This window comes from Fukomys damarensis, unplaced genomic scaffold, assembly GCF_012274545.1.
Source record: "Fukomys damarensis isolate Sample0158 unplaced genomic scaffold, DMR_v1.0_HiC HiC_scaffold_23, whole genome shotgun sequence".
Taxonomy (NCBI): Eukaryota; Metazoa; Chordata; class Mammalia; order Rodentia; family Bathyergidae; genus Fukomys; species Fukomys damarensis.
The window spans coordinates 12,883,821-12,904,321 of NW_022900935.1; the positions used below are offsets into that span (position 1 = coordinate 12,883,821).

General features: G+C 39.2%; 1 protein-coding gene across 1 annotated transcript in view; it reads left to right on the forward strand.

Moving 5' to 3' along the window:
- Sfpq (splicing factor proline and glutamine rich) overlaps positions 1-14,153 on the forward strand; it is a 15,183-nt gene extending 1,030 nt beyond the window's left edge. The window contains exons 2-12 of the mRNA XM_010645286.3: positions 345-533; positions 782-1,083; positions 1,215-1,310; positions 2,331-2,527; positions 2,627-2,711; positions 3,049-3,166; positions 4,067-4,115; positions 4,193-4,314; positions 6,707-12,852; positions 13,736-13,822; positions 14,122-14,153. Of these exons, the coding sequence (XP_010643588.1) occupies positions 345-533; positions 782-1,083; positions 1,215-1,310; positions 2,331-2,527; positions 2,627-2,711; positions 3,049-3,166; positions 4,067-4,115; positions 4,193-4,314; positions 6,707-6,844 (1,296 nt within the window). The 3' untranslated portion in view covers positions 6,845-12,852; positions 13,736-13,822; positions 14,122-14,153. The remainder of the gene's footprint in view (positions 1-344; positions 534-781; positions 1,084-1,214; positions 1,311-2,330; positions 2,528-2,626; positions 2,712-3,048; positions 3,167-4,066; positions 4,116-4,192; positions 4,315-6,706; positions 12,853-13,735; positions 13,823-14,121) is intronic.
- Positions 14,154-20,501: the final 6,348 nt, after the last annotated feature.

Sequence of the window (20,501 nt, forward strand, 5' to 3'; positions counted from 1 at the left end):
GGGCGGGGCGGCCTGGGAGGAGGGAGGGGGCGGGGATGGCACAGGACCCTTCCGGTCTTACCTGCTGAGATTCAGTTTGCGTGAAGGACTCTCTGCATGGCTTCTGTGGCTGATAGTTGCTGATCAGTCGTACGTTGTCGGTGGCAAGGCGTGTATTTTAATATGCTGGATGTTTGAGGCTTGGTTTTGGAAATTCACAAATACAATAAAATCTGATTCCGACTTTAAATGAGCAGAAAAGCAATATATAAATTTTTCCAGTTCGGAAAAAGAAAAAATGAGTTTCACGGTTTTTAAAATAATGGTCAGTGGTGTCTGAACAAATTCCCTTCCTTTTCAATTAGGGTTTTAAAGCCAACTTGTCTCTGTTGAGGAGGCCGGGAGAGAAAACTTACACTCAGCGTTGCCGGTTGTTTGTTGGGAATCTGCCTGCTGATATTACAGAGGATGAGTTTAAAAGACTGTTTGCTAAATATGGAGAGCCGGGAGAGGTTTTTATCAATAAAGGCAAAGGATTTGGATTTATTAAGCTTGTAAGTGTAATTGTCGGGTTTTTAAGTAGAATTCTTTGCTAAAAAAAAAAAAAAAAAAAACCAGCTGGGTTGTGTAATTACTGGCTCGGGTCGAGGGGAGTGTTTACCCTTAGTGGTGTCAGGGAAGGCTGCTTGCACGGAATGTTTGAGCTGAACTGGAGGGAGGAGGAGGAATTAGATTTATGACAACTTGAGAGGGACAGTTAGCCCATTTTGAAGCCATTAACATGAATATCTCGTGTTTACAGGAATCTAGAGCCTTGGCTGAAATTGCCAAAGCTGAACTTGATGACACACCCATGAGGGGTAGACAGCTTCGAGTTCGTTTTGCTACACATGCTGCTGCCCTCTCTGTTCGTAATCTTTCACCTTATGTTTCCAATGAACTATTGGAAGAAGCCTTTAGCCAGTTTGGCCCTATTGAAAGGGCCGTGGTAATTGTGGATGATCGTGGAAGATCTACAGGGAAGGGCATTGTTGAATTTGCTTCTAAACCAGCAGCAAGAAAAGCATTCGAAAGATGCAGTGAAGGTGTTTTCCTACTGACAACGTAAGTTTTTTTTTTTTTTTTTTTTGGTACCAGGAAAGGCTCTGGTCTTTGGTTTATGCTAATAAAGTTTTACGAGGATGTTTCAGTAAAAACTGGAACAGGGTTAAGATGGAAACATTTTTTGTTCTCAGAACGCCTCGGCCAGTCATTGTGGAACCACTTGAACAATTGGATGATGAAGATGGTCTTCCTGAAAAACTTGCCCAGAAGAATCCAATGTATCAAAAGTAAGATTGATTAAACTTTTCTCAAGACTTAACTGGCCCAATTATTTAAATATAAGGTGACCCAAAATTGCATAAAAACGGGGCTGTTTTTCTCAGATTTATTCAATACAATAATGGACTGGTTGAAATGGCACGAGCTTGAGCGTTGCTCAGGTGACTTCTCAGATAGACTGTTCATTGGTTTAAGTGTAAAAGTCAGGTGTGGTGGCTGAGCGCCTGTAATCCTAGGCTTTGGGAGGCTGAGGCAAGAGGACCACTGGGAGTTTGAGGCCACCTGACAAAGTTCAAGGCCAGTCTGAACTACATAACAATACCCGGTCTCAACTAAAAAAGTGTAAAAGAGAACTTGCTGAAAGTTACATTTTGAATCTGTCATTGAGCTGTTTTTGTTAGGTACATTCACATGCTGTTTGTTATAATTTTGTGAAATACACATTTGATTAGGAAAATGAGGTGAGGGTAGGATTTATCTCTCCTTTTTCCTTTTTAAATAAAGTATCATGATTTATTAGTCCTTACTAAATGGATGCAGTTTGGATAAATTGTCTATGTTTGCAACTTGTGTTAGGATGAGTAAGAACAGGCGAGAAATATGGGGTGCAGGAAAAGTTTGAAGAGACAAAGTATTGAAAAAGGAACCCTTTTTTGAATGAGCAGTGTCAACCAGCAAAATATAAAGTTGTCATTATGGTGTTTTCTTCTAAAAAGATAATCTGGTACTGCATTGAAGATGCCTTAGTTTTTGTTACTATATTCTGGTAATACTGTGTTTGTGCATCAAGGTGGTTTTTATTCTTTTCAAGTGATAGGCTAGGGAAGAAAATCCTGTTTGGTTTTGTTTTGCATTGCTGGGGATCAAACCCTTATGCCTGGGAGGCAGCTCCATTTGCTAACTGCTAGTGTTCTACCATTGAACCATGTTCCTAGCTCAAGACCAAATTTTTAAAAAAAGGAATTAGGTAGTAATTGCTTACAGGCATCTACAGACTGATTCATGGTTAAATTTTGTTATATTGTCAGGGAGAGGGAAACACCACCTCGTTTTGCTCAGCACGGCACATTTGAGTATGAATATTCTCAGCGATGGAAATCCTTGGATGAAATGGAGAAACAACAAAGGGAACAAGTTGAAAAAAACATGAAGGATGCAAAAGACAAATTGGAAAGTGAAATGGAAGACGCCTATCATGAGCATCAGGCGAATCTTTTGCGCCAAGGTTAGTGGTCCCCCTGAATTTTACTGTTAGGATCAGTTTTTAAGTTCGTCAGAAGAACCTCACAACTGTGAATCTAAAACATGGTTTTGTAACACTCAGATTTGATGAGACGCCAGGAAGAATTAAGACGTATGGAAGAACTTCACAATCAAGAAATGCAGAAACGTAAAGAAATGCAGTTGAGGTAAACTTTGACTTCTACACTCATGTTGCAACGTTTGGACAAGATTTAGTGTTTTCCAGGTATGAGTTGAAGGCAGAGGTTAAATAATTATTTCAGTGTTGGCTTAACATATTCTAAAATGTAGTATTGGTTAATAAAGCTGTCCTCTGTTTTTTTTAAAGCTACTTTCCTTTACCAGAATGTCACTTATGCTGTGCTTTCTAGACTCAGGCTAATCTAAGCCTCTGCATTTTTACTAGACTTTCTAACATTCTCAGGCAAACTACTAGCTTTTTTTCAAATTGAATTTTAAGAGAGATGGCTGACACTGGTTTACCTACCTGATGAATGTTTCCAGGCAAGAGGAGGAACGACGCAGAAGAGAGGAAGAGATGATGATTCGCCAACGTGAGATGGAAGAACAAATGAGACGCCAAAGAGAGGAAAGTTACAGCCGAATGGGCTACATGGATCCAGTAAGTCAATCTAGTTGGAGTATTCTACAGGCTCTTGTAGGTATCTGGAATGGAAGTTTACATTTAAAATGTCTCAGAGTGTAGCGATTATTCTATCATTTCTTTAACAAGTGTATTTTATTGTTGCAAGTTTAAATTTTTTTCTGCTCCTTGTATGGGCCAGAAGATTTCATTGGATTGGAAGGTATTTCCTAGGTCATTTTTTCACTAGTACTGCGAATTGAATGCAGGGCCTTTGGCACTGAGTTACATTTCCTGCCTTTTGAGACAGGATCTCTTTAAATTGCCCAGGCTGAGCTCAAACTTGGGATCTTTCTGCCCTCAGCCTCCCAGGTGTTAGATTAAAAATGTGCACCACTATACCTGGCATATGGTATTTTGATAATTGAATCTGACTAGATTGCCAAATACTGGTTTTTATTTAATGTGTTTGGTTTTCTTTGTACTGGGGATTGAATTCATGCCATTGGACTTGCGAGGCAGGCAGCGGCACTACTGAGCTAAATCCCTGACCCTTCGTGTGTTGTATTTTTTGAGACAGTCTAGGCTTGAGTTTACAGTGTATCCCAGGCTGTCCACACACTCTCAGGATCATCCTTCATTCTCTTAAGTGCTGAGCTTACATGCCTGCACAACCACATCAAGCACAGATTACTATATTGATATTTAAAAACACTTTAGTCAGTAGAAAAGATGGCTTTAAATCTTAAATTTCTATATACTCAAGGCTTGGTGTTGCTGATTGTGCTAGACTCATACCTGTAGTCCGAGCACTCAGTAGACTGAGGCCAGAGGATTGCAGTGAGTTCAAGACCATCATGAGCTCCCTAGTGAGACCCATCTTTTAAAAAGCATGACACGTCTATACATTAGGTAATGAATAAAATTGTTTTCTTTCAGAGAGAAAGAGACATGAGAATGGGTGGTGGAGGCGCAATGAACATGGGAGGTAGGTGTATATAGGTTAACAATATCATCAGAGGGTGGTGTTCTGGTGGAGTTTTAACCATCATTTTTGTTTCCTAGATCCGTACGGTTCAGGAGGCCAGAAATTTCCACCTCTAGGTGGTAGTGGTGGCATAGGTTATGAAGCTAATCCTGGAGTTCCACCAGCAACCATGAGTGGTTCCATGATGGGAAGTGACATGGTAATGTATCCTGTGGGACGTAGTACAAAAGAAGCTCTCATTTTCATGACTTTACGTGTTTTTTGTTTTTTTGGTTTTTTTTTTCCTTCCCCATTTGTTTTAAAGTAGGTGACTGTACCTCTTAGTTCCCCCTATATGTAATATTGAAGAAAACTTTGGCAACGTAGAAGAATTTGTGGCAACCTAACAGATAAGATTGCCAATGAGGAATCAATGCTGTTAGTGATATGTGGAATTATCTTTGGCAATAAGTAGATTTAGGTGATTTTTACTTTGTTGCTTGTGCACTTCTGAATTCCAGTGCATAGCAAATCCAAATTCTGGATATAAGATAATATGTATGATTATTCTACACCCAAGTGAATAATCAAATGGCAAAATCATTCTTAAGCTGGTATTTGCCAAAGTAGGAATCAGACTTGTAGTTTTGTAGTGTTAGGTATGTTTTAGTGATGTATAGGACTTTGTCCTATCTTTGCTGTGGCTTCTGTCCCATGAAAAGGGAATTGTTTAGTGTTTTGACTCGTCGTATTCTACCTGTTGGGCCTGTCTGTAGGTACACTTGAAATAAACTGGCATCTGTATTTTCCTAGAAAAACAAAAATCAATAATTTTAAGCATACTAATGGTGTGCATTCGATTTGAACCATCTTGATGCTATAAATGCTTTAGCTGTACAGAGAGAGCCTGTCAGATGCTTTAGAACAATCAGCAGTGACTTGGTGTGAGTGGTTGCATCAGGGCTTTACAAATCCTTAGGACTGAATTTTGGTGGGTTTAGGAAGTGCGTTTTCACAGCTGAATTGAATCCGATTAGTTCACCTATAGTCTTTGACAAAGGAGCTGCAGGGTGTAGCTCACAAGATTCACTTTGTAACTAGAAACTTAAGGACTAGTATGAGACCTCACCTATTTAAATTAGCCTATAAAGTTAGACATCACTTCTTGGCCTTTTGGCTAACTAAGATCAAGTGAGAAGTTAGAATGGATGGGTTAAATGTGCTCTTAGCTTTCATGGAATTTTTAAAGTATGTGGGTAATATTTTGGTTTACATGCTTCATACAGATTGCTAGCTATGTATCCAGTTCATAAACACAAGTGTGACATGATGTTGCCATAGTTGAGGACCTATATTTCTACATAATAGCTAATGAATTCTCTGTTAAAACTCCAGAAACTCCCAAGTTTTCCTTTTTAGTTTTAGAGGTATAAAACCATGCAATTTCTAAGACTTTCAAAAGGATTTGAGTTTAATCTTCTCAAGTAATCTTAGTATACTGTGTATATAAAAACAAATGCTGAGAAATTATGTACAGAAAGAGTTAGATTCTACTGCCATTTTAGTTTCTTTTCCACTCTGGAATACTATTCTTGGTAATTGGGCCATTTTAAGTGGAATTTAAAAGACTGTAGGCTGCTATCCTTACCTTACCTATAGGGTTCTGTTTGGGTACATAATTTTTCTATTTGGAGTCAAAGTACCTGAAGCTACATGTATTAAGGAAGTCATAAGCTGCTTTATTGCAGTCACTTTTGTTTGGTTTTAATGCTGTTTCGGGAGATGTATATAAAACATGGGATCATAGCAAAGTCAGTTTATTTGCAAAGACCTAAGGGCAAAGCTGGACTATTAAATAGGTGGGCTGTTTGTTCAGTCACTTTGCAACAATGTAGAATAGTATTGTGAACATAATTGTCTCTGGTTTTTATAGTGATGGCTCTGAAGGTAGTACACCTGTGAGAAAATAGCAACACAAGTTTTTTGATGAAGCTATTGTGCCGGTTAAGTGACAATCTTACTAGTTTTTTATGCTTTTCTTTTTGTAGTCTTGTAGCATTTTATTAAAACTTTCAACCTTTTTAAAGATTTCTGCAACTTAGCAGATGTGTCTTAAGATCTTGAAAAGCACAAGGTTTCTTATGCAGCACATGCCACTAACTGGTGAGTAGGTCTTTGTCATTTCCTTGAGTGAACTGACTGTCTGGTTAGGCTTGTTAGGCTTACTTGGAGATTAAATTTTCCGTTCAGACTTTGAAGGTGAGAGTTTGCAAGCTTTTCAGTGGATTAATCTGATGTGAAATTTTTTAGAACTCATTTTGGAATGGATTTTCACATCTGCACTAATTCTTAAATTTTTTAGCACTACAGGGAAGATCTATTCTTTGAAACAGGTGTATGAGAATGGCTCAAGTGGGAACATACCACAAGGCATGTATTATCTTAAACTAATTTTCAAATTACCCTTTTTTCCTTTCTATGTTCCCGGTACCTGTGGATCGACTCATTGGTGATTGTATCGACGAACGTTGACTACGGAACCTTCTAAAATATTTACTTAACACACATGGACATCAACTACATATAATGAACTGTTATTACTGTTCCAATAGCGTACTGAGCGCTTTGGGCAGGGAGGTGCGGGGCCTGTGGGTGGCCAGGGTCCTAGAGGAATGGGGCCTGGAACTCCAGCAGGATATGGTAGAGGGAGAGAAGAGTATGAAGGCCCAAACAAAAAACCCCGGTTTTAGATGTGATATCTAGGCTTTCATTTCCAGTTTTTGTCTTTTGTTTAGATACCACTTTTAAATTCTTGCATTTTAGTAAGAAATCTATCTTTTTATGGATGTTAGCAGTTTACTGACCTAATTATTTGTAAATGGTCTGTTTGGGCAGGTAAAATTATGTAATGCAGTGTTTGAAACAGGAGAAAAAGTTTTCCTTTTTATTTCCCTTTTTTTTTTTTTAACTGTATAATGTCCTAAAGTTAATGGCAGTTTCCCTTGTGCCCCTTAATTCCCAAAGTGTCCCTTTTTTTTTTTTTTTTTTTTTTTACTGTGCTTCAAATAAATAGAATAGTTGTAATACTGATCTTCACCTTTGCCATTCATGCTTTCACATTAGGCTAGATATTTCACTTTGATAGCATGAGTATGTTTAGGCTTTTGAGTGGCATATGCCATTTCTGGGAAATGTATCTGGAGGCTAAATACTGCTTTCTACAGATAACTGACCATCCCCTTGTTTTAAAAAAGAAGTACATATTGACGTAGTTCATGATATGTTTGGCATTATAGGAAGCAAGCAGGTGCTACGTATTTTTAAATGGTTATATAAGCAAAGCTGAATTGTAAATCCTTCAGGAATACATATTAAGATTGTGGAATTGGGTGTAAGATTGATAGGGGGAGAAAGTGGGCTTGGTTAAATGCATCCTTTATGGCCTGTGATCTGTCCTTTCCTTGAAAATTTTTTAACAGTGGAAAGATCATTTTGTTGCATTTTCCCTATTGTTTTTGAAAGAACAAAAAGCCCAAGCCCTACAAATGGCTTGTATTGAACTTTTACATTTGAATTAAAGATTATTAAACATAAAGCCTTCACATGTATTACTTCAAAGTGATTTTTACAAGATAAGTTTAGTTTGAAAAGTTCAATTTTTAAAGTAAGGTTTAATTACAAAGTAGGTTTTACTCTTATTTGTATCCTATAACTTTTACATCTTTGTGCTACTTCTGTTGGGCAAAATCCATAGGACTATAAAAATCTATTGGTTCTTAGAGCTAGTGGTGACTGCTAATGTACAGGGCTGCAGGATTACCATTCCTGTTTTTACTTTTTTTGGGTTGGGGGGTATAGCATTAAATCTGAAGAGTTGCTTATGCTGCACAATGCAAACACCCCTTTTTCAAACATAAAGTTTGGAGTGTTTCGATGGTGGTGTCAGGTAATTGTCAACTTCATTGAATCTCCTTTGATTGAAACAAGATACTTCTTGATTCAATATTAGAGTGTTACTGTTTGTGTACAATGGGAGCTTGATTTCCCGGTGTAAATACGTTAGAGGGACAACTTCTTAACAGCTAAAGAAATTGAATGGTTTGGCTTTGTTCTTAGTTATGTTTCCATTCAAGTCTACATTATAGATTTTGACTGTGGAATGCCTTCATCCTTTTCACCTCTGTTCTTGGTGCTAATTGGCAAAGGAAAAACTAAATCAAATCTTTGTTAACATGCTGAAGTTTAGTATTGTGTCTCAGTACAAAAGGAGACCTACTGAGTACTTCATAGGAAACAAAATGATACTTTAAAGGAAAACACTAGTGGAATATAAAAGCATGTCACCAAATTCTGGTTGTGTGATAGGTACATGGTGTGCTAATTAAGGAAGAGACTCTCCATAGAAACTGTGCTCATTTCTGTTCACCACACTTGGAAATGGGTAGTTCTTCCATAATTGTATCAATGAGGAAGTTTTGCCTCAAGTCATTTTATTAATTGGTGATACGAGATTTTTCTGTATGAAAACAAAGGTCTCAATTTGAAAGGGAGTTCATTACAATTTGGTTGAACTGTTTAGTAGGAACTCTATGAATGATAAGAGAAATTAGGGGTGTTCGTGACACCACCAAGGGTGAACTTGTGAATGTATGTGGGTGGGGGCTGGAGGGGAAATGGGAAAAATCTGCCTATAAAATTAATGTTTCAGTTTATTTTTCAGATTACATGCCTTTCTTTATAAGGGATGCTGGCACAGACCCCTAAAATAAGCTTTTGCTAGTACTGTACCTTTGAAGAGTGGTGAAGGAGGCTAATGGATAATCTACTGAAAGTTGTGGCTTTGATAGCCTTACTGTGGGCTGTAGAGAGCTAAACTTTTGTTTAGCAAATAATGTTGCTTAGTTTCAACTGATATTTGACTTTCATCACTAAAAGAGCAGCATACCAAGGTTGTAAGCTACTCATAGACTTCAGTAAGTCTTACAATGTGTATATGTAATAGTTTTTAGCCTAATGGGAATTTAAATAATGACATTTCCTAAAAGTTGACAGTCAAGCTTGGGGTGGGAGAAGGGAAAGTAATTTTGAAGTATTAGCCATTTTTTTTTCTCATTTAAGAGACCACCAGCCCCTATTTCCTCCTTTTCACTTTTATCTGTTTCAGAGGAACACTCATTTTAAAAACTTTTCTTAATCTTTAAAAACTGCATTCTCTTAAGATACTAGCCTATTTAATAGGTATACTATAAGCTTAACCCATTGGCTTGAATTATTTAGTAAAACCATAATCCTTTTTGCCTAGAACATTAAACTCCTTTAAGAGGTGTGATAAACCCCACCACTCTACAGATGTGTTTAGACCACTAATATAAACAGTTAATGATTTGGGAAATTGTAATGTTACGTCTGTGCAATTCTGACAAGTGGCATATTTAATGGCAGATAAAACTTAGATACTTGGCTTGGGCAAGCCACTGAGGTGTGGCAGAATGTTTGCGGTGTTCTTGGACTGCAATTATGCACTATTAAAGTAGTGGCCTGCTACATAACTGCATTTAGCCAGCATTTCTGCAGTGCGTAACTGTGAGGAACGTAGTACCGCAAATGGCAATGGACATTAGGACCCGGATGTAGTATTCCTGCTTGCTCCAAGATTCTCATTGCCGACTGCAAACAGGTAGGTAACAAGCAATATAATCTAACTTGGTGACTTGCTATGTACTTTATTCGTGGGCATTCTGACATCACACTTCTGACAATGAAATTACAGTGCAGCACCTAACACTTGTATGGTAAAGTTAGCTTACATCAAAACTGTGTGGGTCTGGGATTGGAGCTGTAATTTGTTAGGCAGAATTCAGTGCTCTTGTAGTTCTCAGATAAAAAAGTGCAAACTTCTGATTCTTTGGCATATCTGACTCAGTTGTGTGGTTTTCTTTAGTTGCATTGTAACTGAAGATAACATGGAACACAAGTGGCGTGGGGTGAGGGAACCAAACCATACTTGGAAATTAAGGTGCTCCCAGCACCTTAGCACAGACTGTGATAATTAGTCTTTGTGGTAGCAAACTGCCTCTGCAGGTCAGCAATACTAATGATTTCAGTATGCAATCTTGGTAACCATTCTGTAAGTTGAGTGAATTTAAGACTACAGGTTTGTTTTTTTCTTTTTTTTTTTTTGGTAATGTGATTGGAAATTTTTGCAAACGGGCTTTATGGGAATGGACATCTTTGTTACTAATGGGCTTAGATGGGAATCTAATGTGAATAGTTCAGGTTATGTGACTTGTCTCAAAATGTTTGTACTCTAAACTTGGGGAAATTGGTATGAAACATTGACTTGCTTACAGTTGACTACATGTTAGAATCATTACCAATTATAAGACTTCGTCGCATTCTGTAGAATGACTTCATTTGTTCAGAGCAGTTTTTTGAACTTGGTTCCCTTTAGCCTTAGGGATGTGATGTTACAGTCCAAAATGTTTAATGACGAGAAAATGTAAGTCTTCCAAAAAGAATCTTCTCTGTTGCTTAGAACATAAGCTTTGCATCGACTTTTAGACCTCATTTCAACTTAACTTTGGTCTCCGAGCTGGTTTTTAGCTAGCATGCATGAGAAACAGCTTTCAGTTCTAATGTTTTCTGCTCTGTAATGGAAAGGTTGGTTTACCTTGCATAAATGCCGGTGAAAACTCCTTCATGACTGAGAATTTTTTTTTTATTGTATCAAGAAAATGGCTTGCTCTTTGGCAAGCAGGTTACAAGGTGGGGGACAAATTTGTATTCAAATATGTAATCCATTCAAGTGAACAACTTTATTCTCCCGGTAGATGAAAAATGGTGATGAGTTTAGCTTTTCCACATTAATACAATGCAGATCAAACAGTGATCACTTGTCAGTGACATGACTATCATTAAATTGCATAGGACCCTGATGGGGACTCTGCAGGGTCATAATCCATTAAATCGGCAGCCACTGCTTGCTGCCGTGGTTTAATGATTCAGATATGAAAGCTCAGGTTTATTTCTTAACAGTAACAATTTTCAAGAACGTACTTTGCATAACTACAAGGATATCATTGGGGTGGGGGTTAATTTTGCTTTGTTCTGCTTCAAGAGTAGGTTATTGCACTTGAATGAGAAGCCATTTGAATCAATAGTTAAAATTTATACGTAGCTATAAATTGTGACTTAGTGCAGTGGCTTTTTAAAAAAGCAATCAAAAAGCTGGGAATTAAGTGGGTTTCAGTAATAATGATATATACTGAGGTGCTTGCATTGTATTTCATAATATTTTTACAAACCAAAATTATGCTTTTCATTGGGAAGAATCTGAGTTCAGAGGTGTGATGTCAGAATGTATTTCGTACTGTTAGGCCCTTGGAACAGATACAGGTGCTTTCTGAAAGATGAAAGAAATGCAATGGGTACTCTTCATGCAAGGTTGCAGATCTACAAAGAATGCATAATCTCACTTTCCCTAATAGAGATGCGTGTGACTAGTTTTGGACTTTTAACCTTAATGGGGGTTGCATGTTTCCTATTGTTAATCATTGTCAGCTGCAGTGACAAGATCCACAGTCCTGCATTTACTATCTTTTCCTCAATGATTTTTGGACAGGTTTTAGAGAGCTGGGGTGTTTGTTCTGGGCCTTTACTTGGTTTTGGCTTTAGCTGATCATGTTTCAGTGCTGTCAGCTAGTGCAGTTCTCAAATGGCTGCCTATTAGGGAAAGAATTGAGGATTTGACTGTTCCTAATCATCTGTCATTGCTGCTAGATAATGATTGGCAATTTTTCATACTGTGGAAATCTCACAGTTGGTGATAAACCAAACATAAAAGTTGCATCTGAACACCAGTGCTGAAACGTTTTTATTTTTTGAGGGTGAAAAAGGGGCTGGACGTAGAATAGGATAAGAACAATTGGGAGAATGGGGAAGAGAATGCAAAACGATATAGTATCCCTTATGGATGGTACATGTGCAACAGGGAATTCTATTTCATGTAGCTGTGGCAGTAATGATACAGGGAGGAAGAAATACCTGGAACTTTTAAGGTTGATCTGGTTTTTTTGTGCACTGTGGCCCTGCTAGGCATATACTGAAGGTGAATGTCTTTCTTCCTCAGAAAGGCTTGGGTTCCTTGCTGTTCCAGTAAGGCATATCTTTCTTGCCCTAACTTAAAACTCAGTGAGCACTTGAAAGGGAAAGTGTGAGGCAATACATAGGATTGCAGGGCAACAGCTACAGTGTGTGTACTGTGGGGAAGGGGTAAAGCACTGTAGGAGGACTCCTGCTGATGGTGGTTAGCCCACCAAAAATGGAAGACATACCTGAATGGGGGAGCAGGGTATGTACTTGCATATGAAAAGAGTTGATAAAAACAGTTGGGTGAGGTAAACGTTGTCACATACCTTCACATAAGGGATAGTATATTTTGGGTTGCAGTTAAAACTTCATTGTGCTCAGACTGGTGAAAGTGGGAGTTAGGCTTTTGCATTTTAAGGAAGATACAATTCTAATTCTAGTGTCTACTTAGAATAATTTTAGATTTACCCCCCCACCCATGGAGTTTCTTTCTATTTTTTTATGCTATAACTTATCCCAATCTTTTGTCTCTGGAGTTTTACTCTTTAAAGTGAACTAGCATTTTCAAACCTTTATCTTAAACCCTTGTCTTTTGTATTAACTTTTTTGTATTATTCTTTAGGTAAGAATGATTGGTGTTGGCTGAGGTTGGAGTGCTCATTCACTTGAAGTAAGTGACCTTAGAAGTTTTACTTGTTCGAGATAGGGTCTTGTTAATGCAGTTCAGGCTGGCCTTGATTTGGGGCAGTCCTTCTGCCTTAGCCTCCTAAGTGAGAAATTTTAGCCTCTAGTAGATTTGGGGCTTGGTGTCTTTGAGAGGCTAGTAATTTTATTTAGGTACATGAGGTGAAACTTGCTCAGTCTTCAGGTATTTGCCTTTCCTAAGATAATATTCCTACATTTTTATTTTCTTGAAAATTGTGTGAGGGCTTGGGGTATATCTCAGTGGTAGAGTGCTTCCCTAGCATGCAAGAGCCCCTGGGCTTGATTTCCAGCACTGAAAGAAAAATAATTGTGTGGGAATGTAAAATATTTATTATAAAAATAATAGATGCATGATTATGTAAGAAAGCTTGACTAGTGGAGTAATACTGTACTTTTTTTAGTACATTCAATTTAGTTTTTGGCCCATTAAAAATAATCCAGAGCTAGGGATTTGGCTCAGTGGTTCTACTGCCTGCCTCACAAATGTAAGGACCCAAGTTCAAGCCCCAGTATTAAAAAAAAAAAAAAATTCTCCATATTTGTGCAATAAGTGGTGGAAGAGGTAACTTATTACAGGAGAGAGGAGAGAAAATTCCAATAAGGTATTGATTGGAATCCATGCAGAGTTTGGCTCCTATTAACATCAGAATAAAAAGCACATCACTTAATATGTTGTTTCTGGTTCTGGGGATTGAATTTAGAGACCTTGCCCTTGGGAGGCCACTGAGGCAGGTGGTGGAACCACTGTGCTAAATCCTCAGCCCTGTTTGTTTTTGAGACAGGGCCTTGCTATGTAGTTCAGGCTGGTTTGTGGAATGTTATTTTTAGTAAAATGCTTTTAATTATAGGTGGATATGATAGTTTGTTCTCCAGACATCAACCCAGCATGAGTAAAGAAGGAAAGCCACAAGTTGTTAAACTGACAAAGTGCCTGGGTAAGTTGCTGCCTTTGGGGGGTGCTTTTGCGTGCTACAGAAAAATAATACTAGTGTGTGTCAGTATCTTAATTCTTTTATTGTTAGGAAGTTCAGTTGGTGTTGGTGCTGGTAATGTTGTTTGAGAACTCCGGTGTGACCTACTTTGATTTTTAGGTCCTTGGTATTAATCTTATTTTGTTTGTTTTGTTTTTGGTACTGGGGATTAAACTCAGGTCCTTGTGTTTGCAAGGCAGGCAGCAGAACACTGAGCTACATCTCCAGCCCCCTTGGGATTAATCTTATCCTTTAATTGACAGGAGCCGGTGAGCTGTGTCTAGGAAACCAGAAATGAAGAATACAAAGAGCAGCGGACAACTTACTTGCTATATTAATAAATGCATTTAAAAATCTTGACTGTCCTTTGTTTTAAAAATTATAGTTTTAATTCCTAAAAATTACCATGTCGTGAATTTAACTATTTCTAGGCAAATATCCCCCCTCGATTGGATTACAGGCATGATAGTATTGTGTGGCCAACTTCAGTAAACACAAGAGAATGGAGCTGGGCATGGTGGTGCACACGTCAATTTCAGGCCTGGGGAGGTTGAGGCAGGAGGATTGCCAAGAGTTCAAAGCCAACCTGAACTGAACTACATAGGGAGATGCTGTCTAAAAAAAAAAACAAAGCTAATCAAGTAGAATTTGGTATGCAGTGGCTGATTTTTCACAGTATCTAAATGGACCAGGTTTTTAAAAAAATTTTTTTTTCTTTTAACTGTTAACTGATTGAGTTCCTGTCAGCCTCATTCTGGGGCTTTGCACATGCTGAACTGCGTGTACACGCTAAGCTGACACTGAGCTACATCCCTAGGTCCCCCCCTCGTGCCACCCTCTTTTGAGACAGCCTTAATAGCCAAGACTGGCCTAGAACTCGTGTGTCGTCGTTCCCCCTGCCCATGCTTCCTTGCCTAGTTTATGGCCACCTTTTTTCTTTTTTTGGTACTGGGGATTGAACTCTGGACCTTGTGTATATGAGTTAGGCGTAGTGCCACTGAACTAAGTCCCCAGCCTTTTTTTTTTTTTAAATAGACTTTGAAGGTGGCAAAGGGGGGAGAACAGATGTGGACAGCTACTCTAGGGAAGTATTTGAAAGTAACTTTTTTTTTTTTGGTACCAGGGATTGAACTCTGGTCCTTGGCGCTTGCAAGGCAGGCCACTGAACTGCTGAGATAAATCCCCGACCCTGAAAGTGACTTTTAACTCATTAAAATTAATATAATTGGGCTGGGGATTTAGCTCAGTGGTACAGCACCTTCCTTGTAAGTGCAAGGTCCTAAGCTCAATTGCTGGTACAAAAAAATTTAGGAGTTGGGGTTGTGGCTTGGCCCCTCATTTAAGGTCCTGAGTTCAATCCATGGTACAGGAAACATTTTAATAGGTGGTGGTTGTATGCCTAAACTCCCAGCACTCAGGCTGAGGAGGGAGTATCACAGTTTGAGGTCAGTCTGGGCTATGTAGTGAGACCCTCATTTCAAAGTAAACACTAGTTAGAACATTTAAGGTTAATTTTATGATTATGTCTGGGCTTATTTTGAGCCTTATCACAAATGGAGAGTTTCAGTGCTAGATAGTTACCTTGCTGGGACTATAAATTTGGAATTCAGTATAGATTGAGATTATTTAAAAGTCACATATAGGGAGAGATGAAAGCTGGAACATTCACTTGGCATGAAATTTGTTTTGAAAAGCTGTACTGTGTGACCAGGATCTGGTGGATTCATGGTAAAATTCACTGCCTAGTTGAACAGCATGTGTTGCAAGTAGCCAAAGAGGTCAGCACCCCAAGTCAATGTGGCAGGAGGATCACAAATTCAAGCCCTGCCTGAGTGATGAGGCCCTCAAAAAATTCTCTGAATATTTTGATTCAATTTGTTACTCCTTTCTGTTTTCCATCTTTGAAGCTAAAGCCTTTTGGATTTCTCAGCACAAAAGTTTTTTTTGGGGGGATAGGGTTTTTTTGTTTTTGTGGTACTGGGGATTGAACTCGGGTCCTTGTGCTTGAGAGGCAGGCTCCAGAACCACTGAGCTAAATCCCCAGCCTTCAGCACAAAAGTTTATAGTGTTTTGGTGGCACATAGGGTTATACTGCTGGAGTTATGTATGCATTATATGGCACGTTGTAAGTTTGTCATAAAACCTTTCATAGGGTCATCAGTATAGATGGTGTACATGAAATACACATAATGCCTGAGAACAAAAGTCCCATCCCCTTGGTACAGGGGATCAAACTTAGGACCTTGCACGTGTGAGGTAGGCAGTGGCACCACTGCGCCCCAAAAGAACTCCTCCCCTACCCAGAAACTGTCTTGCTGTGTAGTCCTTTAACTTAGCAGCCCAGTTTAGCCTCCAATGCAGCAATTCTGCCTTGGCTTCTGAGTACTGGGATTACACGCATGTACCATCATGCCTACTAAGGATCAAATCAGTTCACTTAAGGGCCGGGGATTTAGCCCAGTGGCACTGCAGGGTCCTGAGTTTGATTCCTAATACCAAGAGAAAAAAAAGTTCACTGGAAATAGTATTTCCCAAAACACCATGTAGTTAGAAGATGCATAATTTTATACTCCATAGCTTTGTTTTAAACATCCATAGGGGAAATAAGTCATGATCCATATGAATGGGGGCCCAAGGAGAGGCTAAATAACCCTCAAGTTTTGGAATTAGGAGAATCCCTGTCTAGCAGTATTTTATGTAGGCAAAAGCTTAAACTTAAAGATTCTAATACGACAGTTACATTTTTAACAAAATGAGGTATATACTACTTTCCGTAGGTCTAGTTTCAAATGACTGGCTAAGGGAGCAGCACTTTAAGCAGATTGTGAAGATACAAAAGTAATTGGCAAAATACCTTTATCTGTAGATTGAGACAACATGATAGTGACTTCCCACACTAACACAGTATCCCAGGTGATTTCTTGAAATAAGCTGGTAGTAAGATTCACGGGATTTTAAGGGGCTCATAATATGTAAAAAATAGGACTCCTTGATTTCAAAATTGAATACAGAACAATGCTAATCAAGACTGGTACTGGTAGCTGGGTGTGGTGGTGCATGCTCTAATCCCAGCACTTGGGAAGCCAAGGCAGAATTGCTGCAAGTTCATGGTCAGCCTAAACTACATATTGAGACCCCCACCCCCACAAAAGGTACTGGTATAAAGATTGACACAGGTGAATAGAATATAATTGAAAGGCCAGAAATTAACCATGTTTGTGGTCAATTGATTCTCAGCAGACTAGAAAAATCAGCCAGTGGAGAAATCTGACAGTGCTGGAACAACAGGGTAGTCAAATGTAGTTGGACTGTTAAATATTGTTGGACCCTCATACACATTTTTTTAAAAAAAATTACAACCTTGAGTCTGACAAGGTTCTTACATGTGTTATCAAAAGCATGAAAAATAAGGGAAAATAGATAAAACGAAGCTTACCAAAAATTAGGGATGCTTTAAAGAACCCTAACAAAAAAGGAAGTCAGGTGTAGTGGCACATACCTGAAATCCCAGCACTGATGGAGGTTGAAGCAGCAGGATTCTAAGTGAGGCCAGCCTGGGCAATACCCTCACAACATCCCCATACACAGCCAAAGGAATTGGATATTTTTTCCAAGATACACAAATGGTAAGCACATGAAAAAAGTTCAACATTGGTCATCAGAGAAATACAAAGAAAAACAGGATACTACCTCAAAATAGAACATCTAGAATAAAAAGTCATATGGTAGCAAAGATAGAGAAATTTGAAACCATGCACAATGAGCATGATTTGATGATCAGCAGTGTGATAATATCCATGTAATTAATAGAATATCACTCAGTGCTGGTAGTCCCATCTACTTGAGAGGCTGAGGTGGGAGGTTCACTTGAGTGAGTGTCAGCAGTATGGGACTTCAGGCGGTGTGAAGGATGAAAAGATCACCTGGAGATGAGACAGTTCAGTCACCAAGAGGCCTGGAGGGTTTATCTCTCAATCGAGAGCACCCAGCCAATAGGGAGATACAGAGAAGAAAAAAGTCACCAAGTGGAGAACTCTTTGGTCTGAGTGCTTTTTGCTCCATAGTTTATTCTCATAGACCCTGCGTGCCTTTTCCCTTGCAGTTTAATTATGTGTGTGCTTTTGTCCCATATTTTCATTTACTCACAGCCTATGTGTTTTTGTCCTACAGTTTAATCATTCACTCCTGGCCATGTTCCCCACACTTGAGCCCAGCATGAGTTTGAGGCCATTCTGGGCAACAACACAGTGAGACCCTGTCTCAAAACAACCCACATTAATATGTATTATATATTATATATAAGTATAATGTATAATTTCAGCCATAAACAGGAATGGAGTGTGATACATACCATTACGTGGATGAACTTCAAAAATATGCTAGGTTAAAAAAATTGCACACATAAGAAACTAGTTATGCTGGGCATAGCGGTGCATGCTCCAGCACTTGGCAGGCAGGGGCAGGAGGATTACTGCAAGTTCAAGGGCAGCCTGGGCTACATAGTGAGACCTTGTCTCAAAAAACTAAACCAAACTAATAACAAGAAAAAACAAAAGCTGGTTGTGTGATTCTGTTCATATGAAGTGACCAGAACAGGGAAACCTACAAGTATATTCACGGTTGTTTAGCGGTAGGGGCAGGAGAGTGATGGAGAACAAGTGAGTGATGACTGAAAGACGCTAGATTTCCTTTGAAGGTAATGAGAATGCCCTAAAATTGATTGGTGATGGGTGTACATAATCTGTGAATGCTCTAAAAACCAGTACACAGCCCTGTAATCCAGGCACTCAAGAGGCTGAGGCAGAAGGATCACCATGAGTTGGAGAAGAGTCTGGGCTATACAGTGGGTTTAAGGCCAGACAAGTACATAGCAAAACTCTGTCTCAACCTAAAACCAAACAGAAAAAACTAGTAAAAAAATTATATTTCAATAAAGCTCTTTGTTTTGATTTTGAAATGGCCTTGCTATGTAGCCTAGGCTGGCCTTGCATTTGTGATCCTTTTGCCTTAGTTTTGCAAGTGCTGGGATTACAGGTGTACAACTTGGGATTACAACCAACTTCAGTTACAGCCAGCTCTCTGGAACCAATCAAGTTCATAAGTCAAGGACCCACTGTATATTGGAAAGCATACTTGTATCAGGAAGAAAAGGAAACAGGAAACCCAGTTTGTGTCAGGCTTTGGCCTGAGAAGTAGGAAAACACTTGTGTGACTTCTCCCTTGGCAGTAATAGACCTAAAGAAGAATAATTCTTATATCTGAGAGTTTATCAGTATTTTACCTGTTACCTTAGAGAGACTGGCTCTCCTTTTACCTAATAGCTCTGAACTAGAGATTTTTAAAATTCTCAAATATATTTCAATCAAAATGTTGAAATTTTTTTCATTAAATTTTTGGAAATAGCCAGTTATGGTGATGTATCCCCAGCACTCTGGGAACGAGGCAGAAAGATTGCAAATGTAACACCAGCTTGAGTAGTTTAGCAATTCCTCCTCCCTCCCTCCCATGTTTTCCAGGCTATCCTTAAATTTGTAGTCCTGCTGGGCGTGGTGGCACACACCTTTAATCCCAGCACTCGGGAGGCTGAGACAGGAGGATCGCTGAGAGTTCCAGACCAGCCTGGGCTACACAGTGAGTTCCAGGTCAGTCTCAACTACATAGGGATACCCTGTCTCAAAAAACCAAGCCCCCCCCAAAAAAAAACTTGTAGTTCTGCCTCTTTTCACTATAACCTTGGTGATAGCTCAGAGGAAAATTATTATTATTATTTTATTATTATTTGACAGGGTCTCATTATGTAGTTCAGTCAGGACTTGAACTCACTATATAGCACATGATGGCCAGGAACTTGCAGTGATCCTCTTCTCTCAGCCTCCTGAATGCTAGGATTATAGTCCCTGAGGGAAATTACTGTACAGAAGTTTTATATTAGTCATTGCCGACACAGTGAGACCCTGTCTCAAAAAAACAAAAAAAAAAAAATTAAAAAATAAATAAAAGGCCGGGCCCCAATCCACCGCGGGAAGGAGAACCATGCCTGCTCCCCACCCAGCAGCCATCGCTCAAGCGCCGGTCAGGTAGCCACGCGGGAGCCCCTGAACCCCCATAAGCGCCCCCCACTCTCAGACCTCCTGACTGTGCAAGTCTTTGGACCCACTCTGCAAAGACAGAGGTGGTCGTCAAGGGTATTATTCTGAGTTCCCAACTTTGAACATCTTTAAAGAAAGGGTGTGGGAAACCTGTAATAGAATGTTGCGGAGTTCAACCATTCAGAAGGATGGGGAACTCAATCTGGGCCTTGCAGCCTGAGGTCAGTCAGCGTCATGGGGTTCAGCAATCAGCTAACTGAGATCAGGGGTCTTGCATCCTCGCTCTGTCTGAGCCATTAAATGGTAAATATACTATATTGAAAACTTTGTTCACTGCAGACATGTTCTGGACTGCTTCTTGATTTCAATTTAATTCAAATGATTTAAGGGTGATAGACTAGTGACTACCACAGGTGGTCAGTGTCCAAGTTGTGCTTGATCTTAATGTGTTGCTGATTGTATCAGTTGGGGTAAAGCATTGCCGTTGATTTGATGAGCTGTTTTCTCTGATGTTATGAAGATGAGAATGTCTGTGGGTCGTTAGAGACACAGAA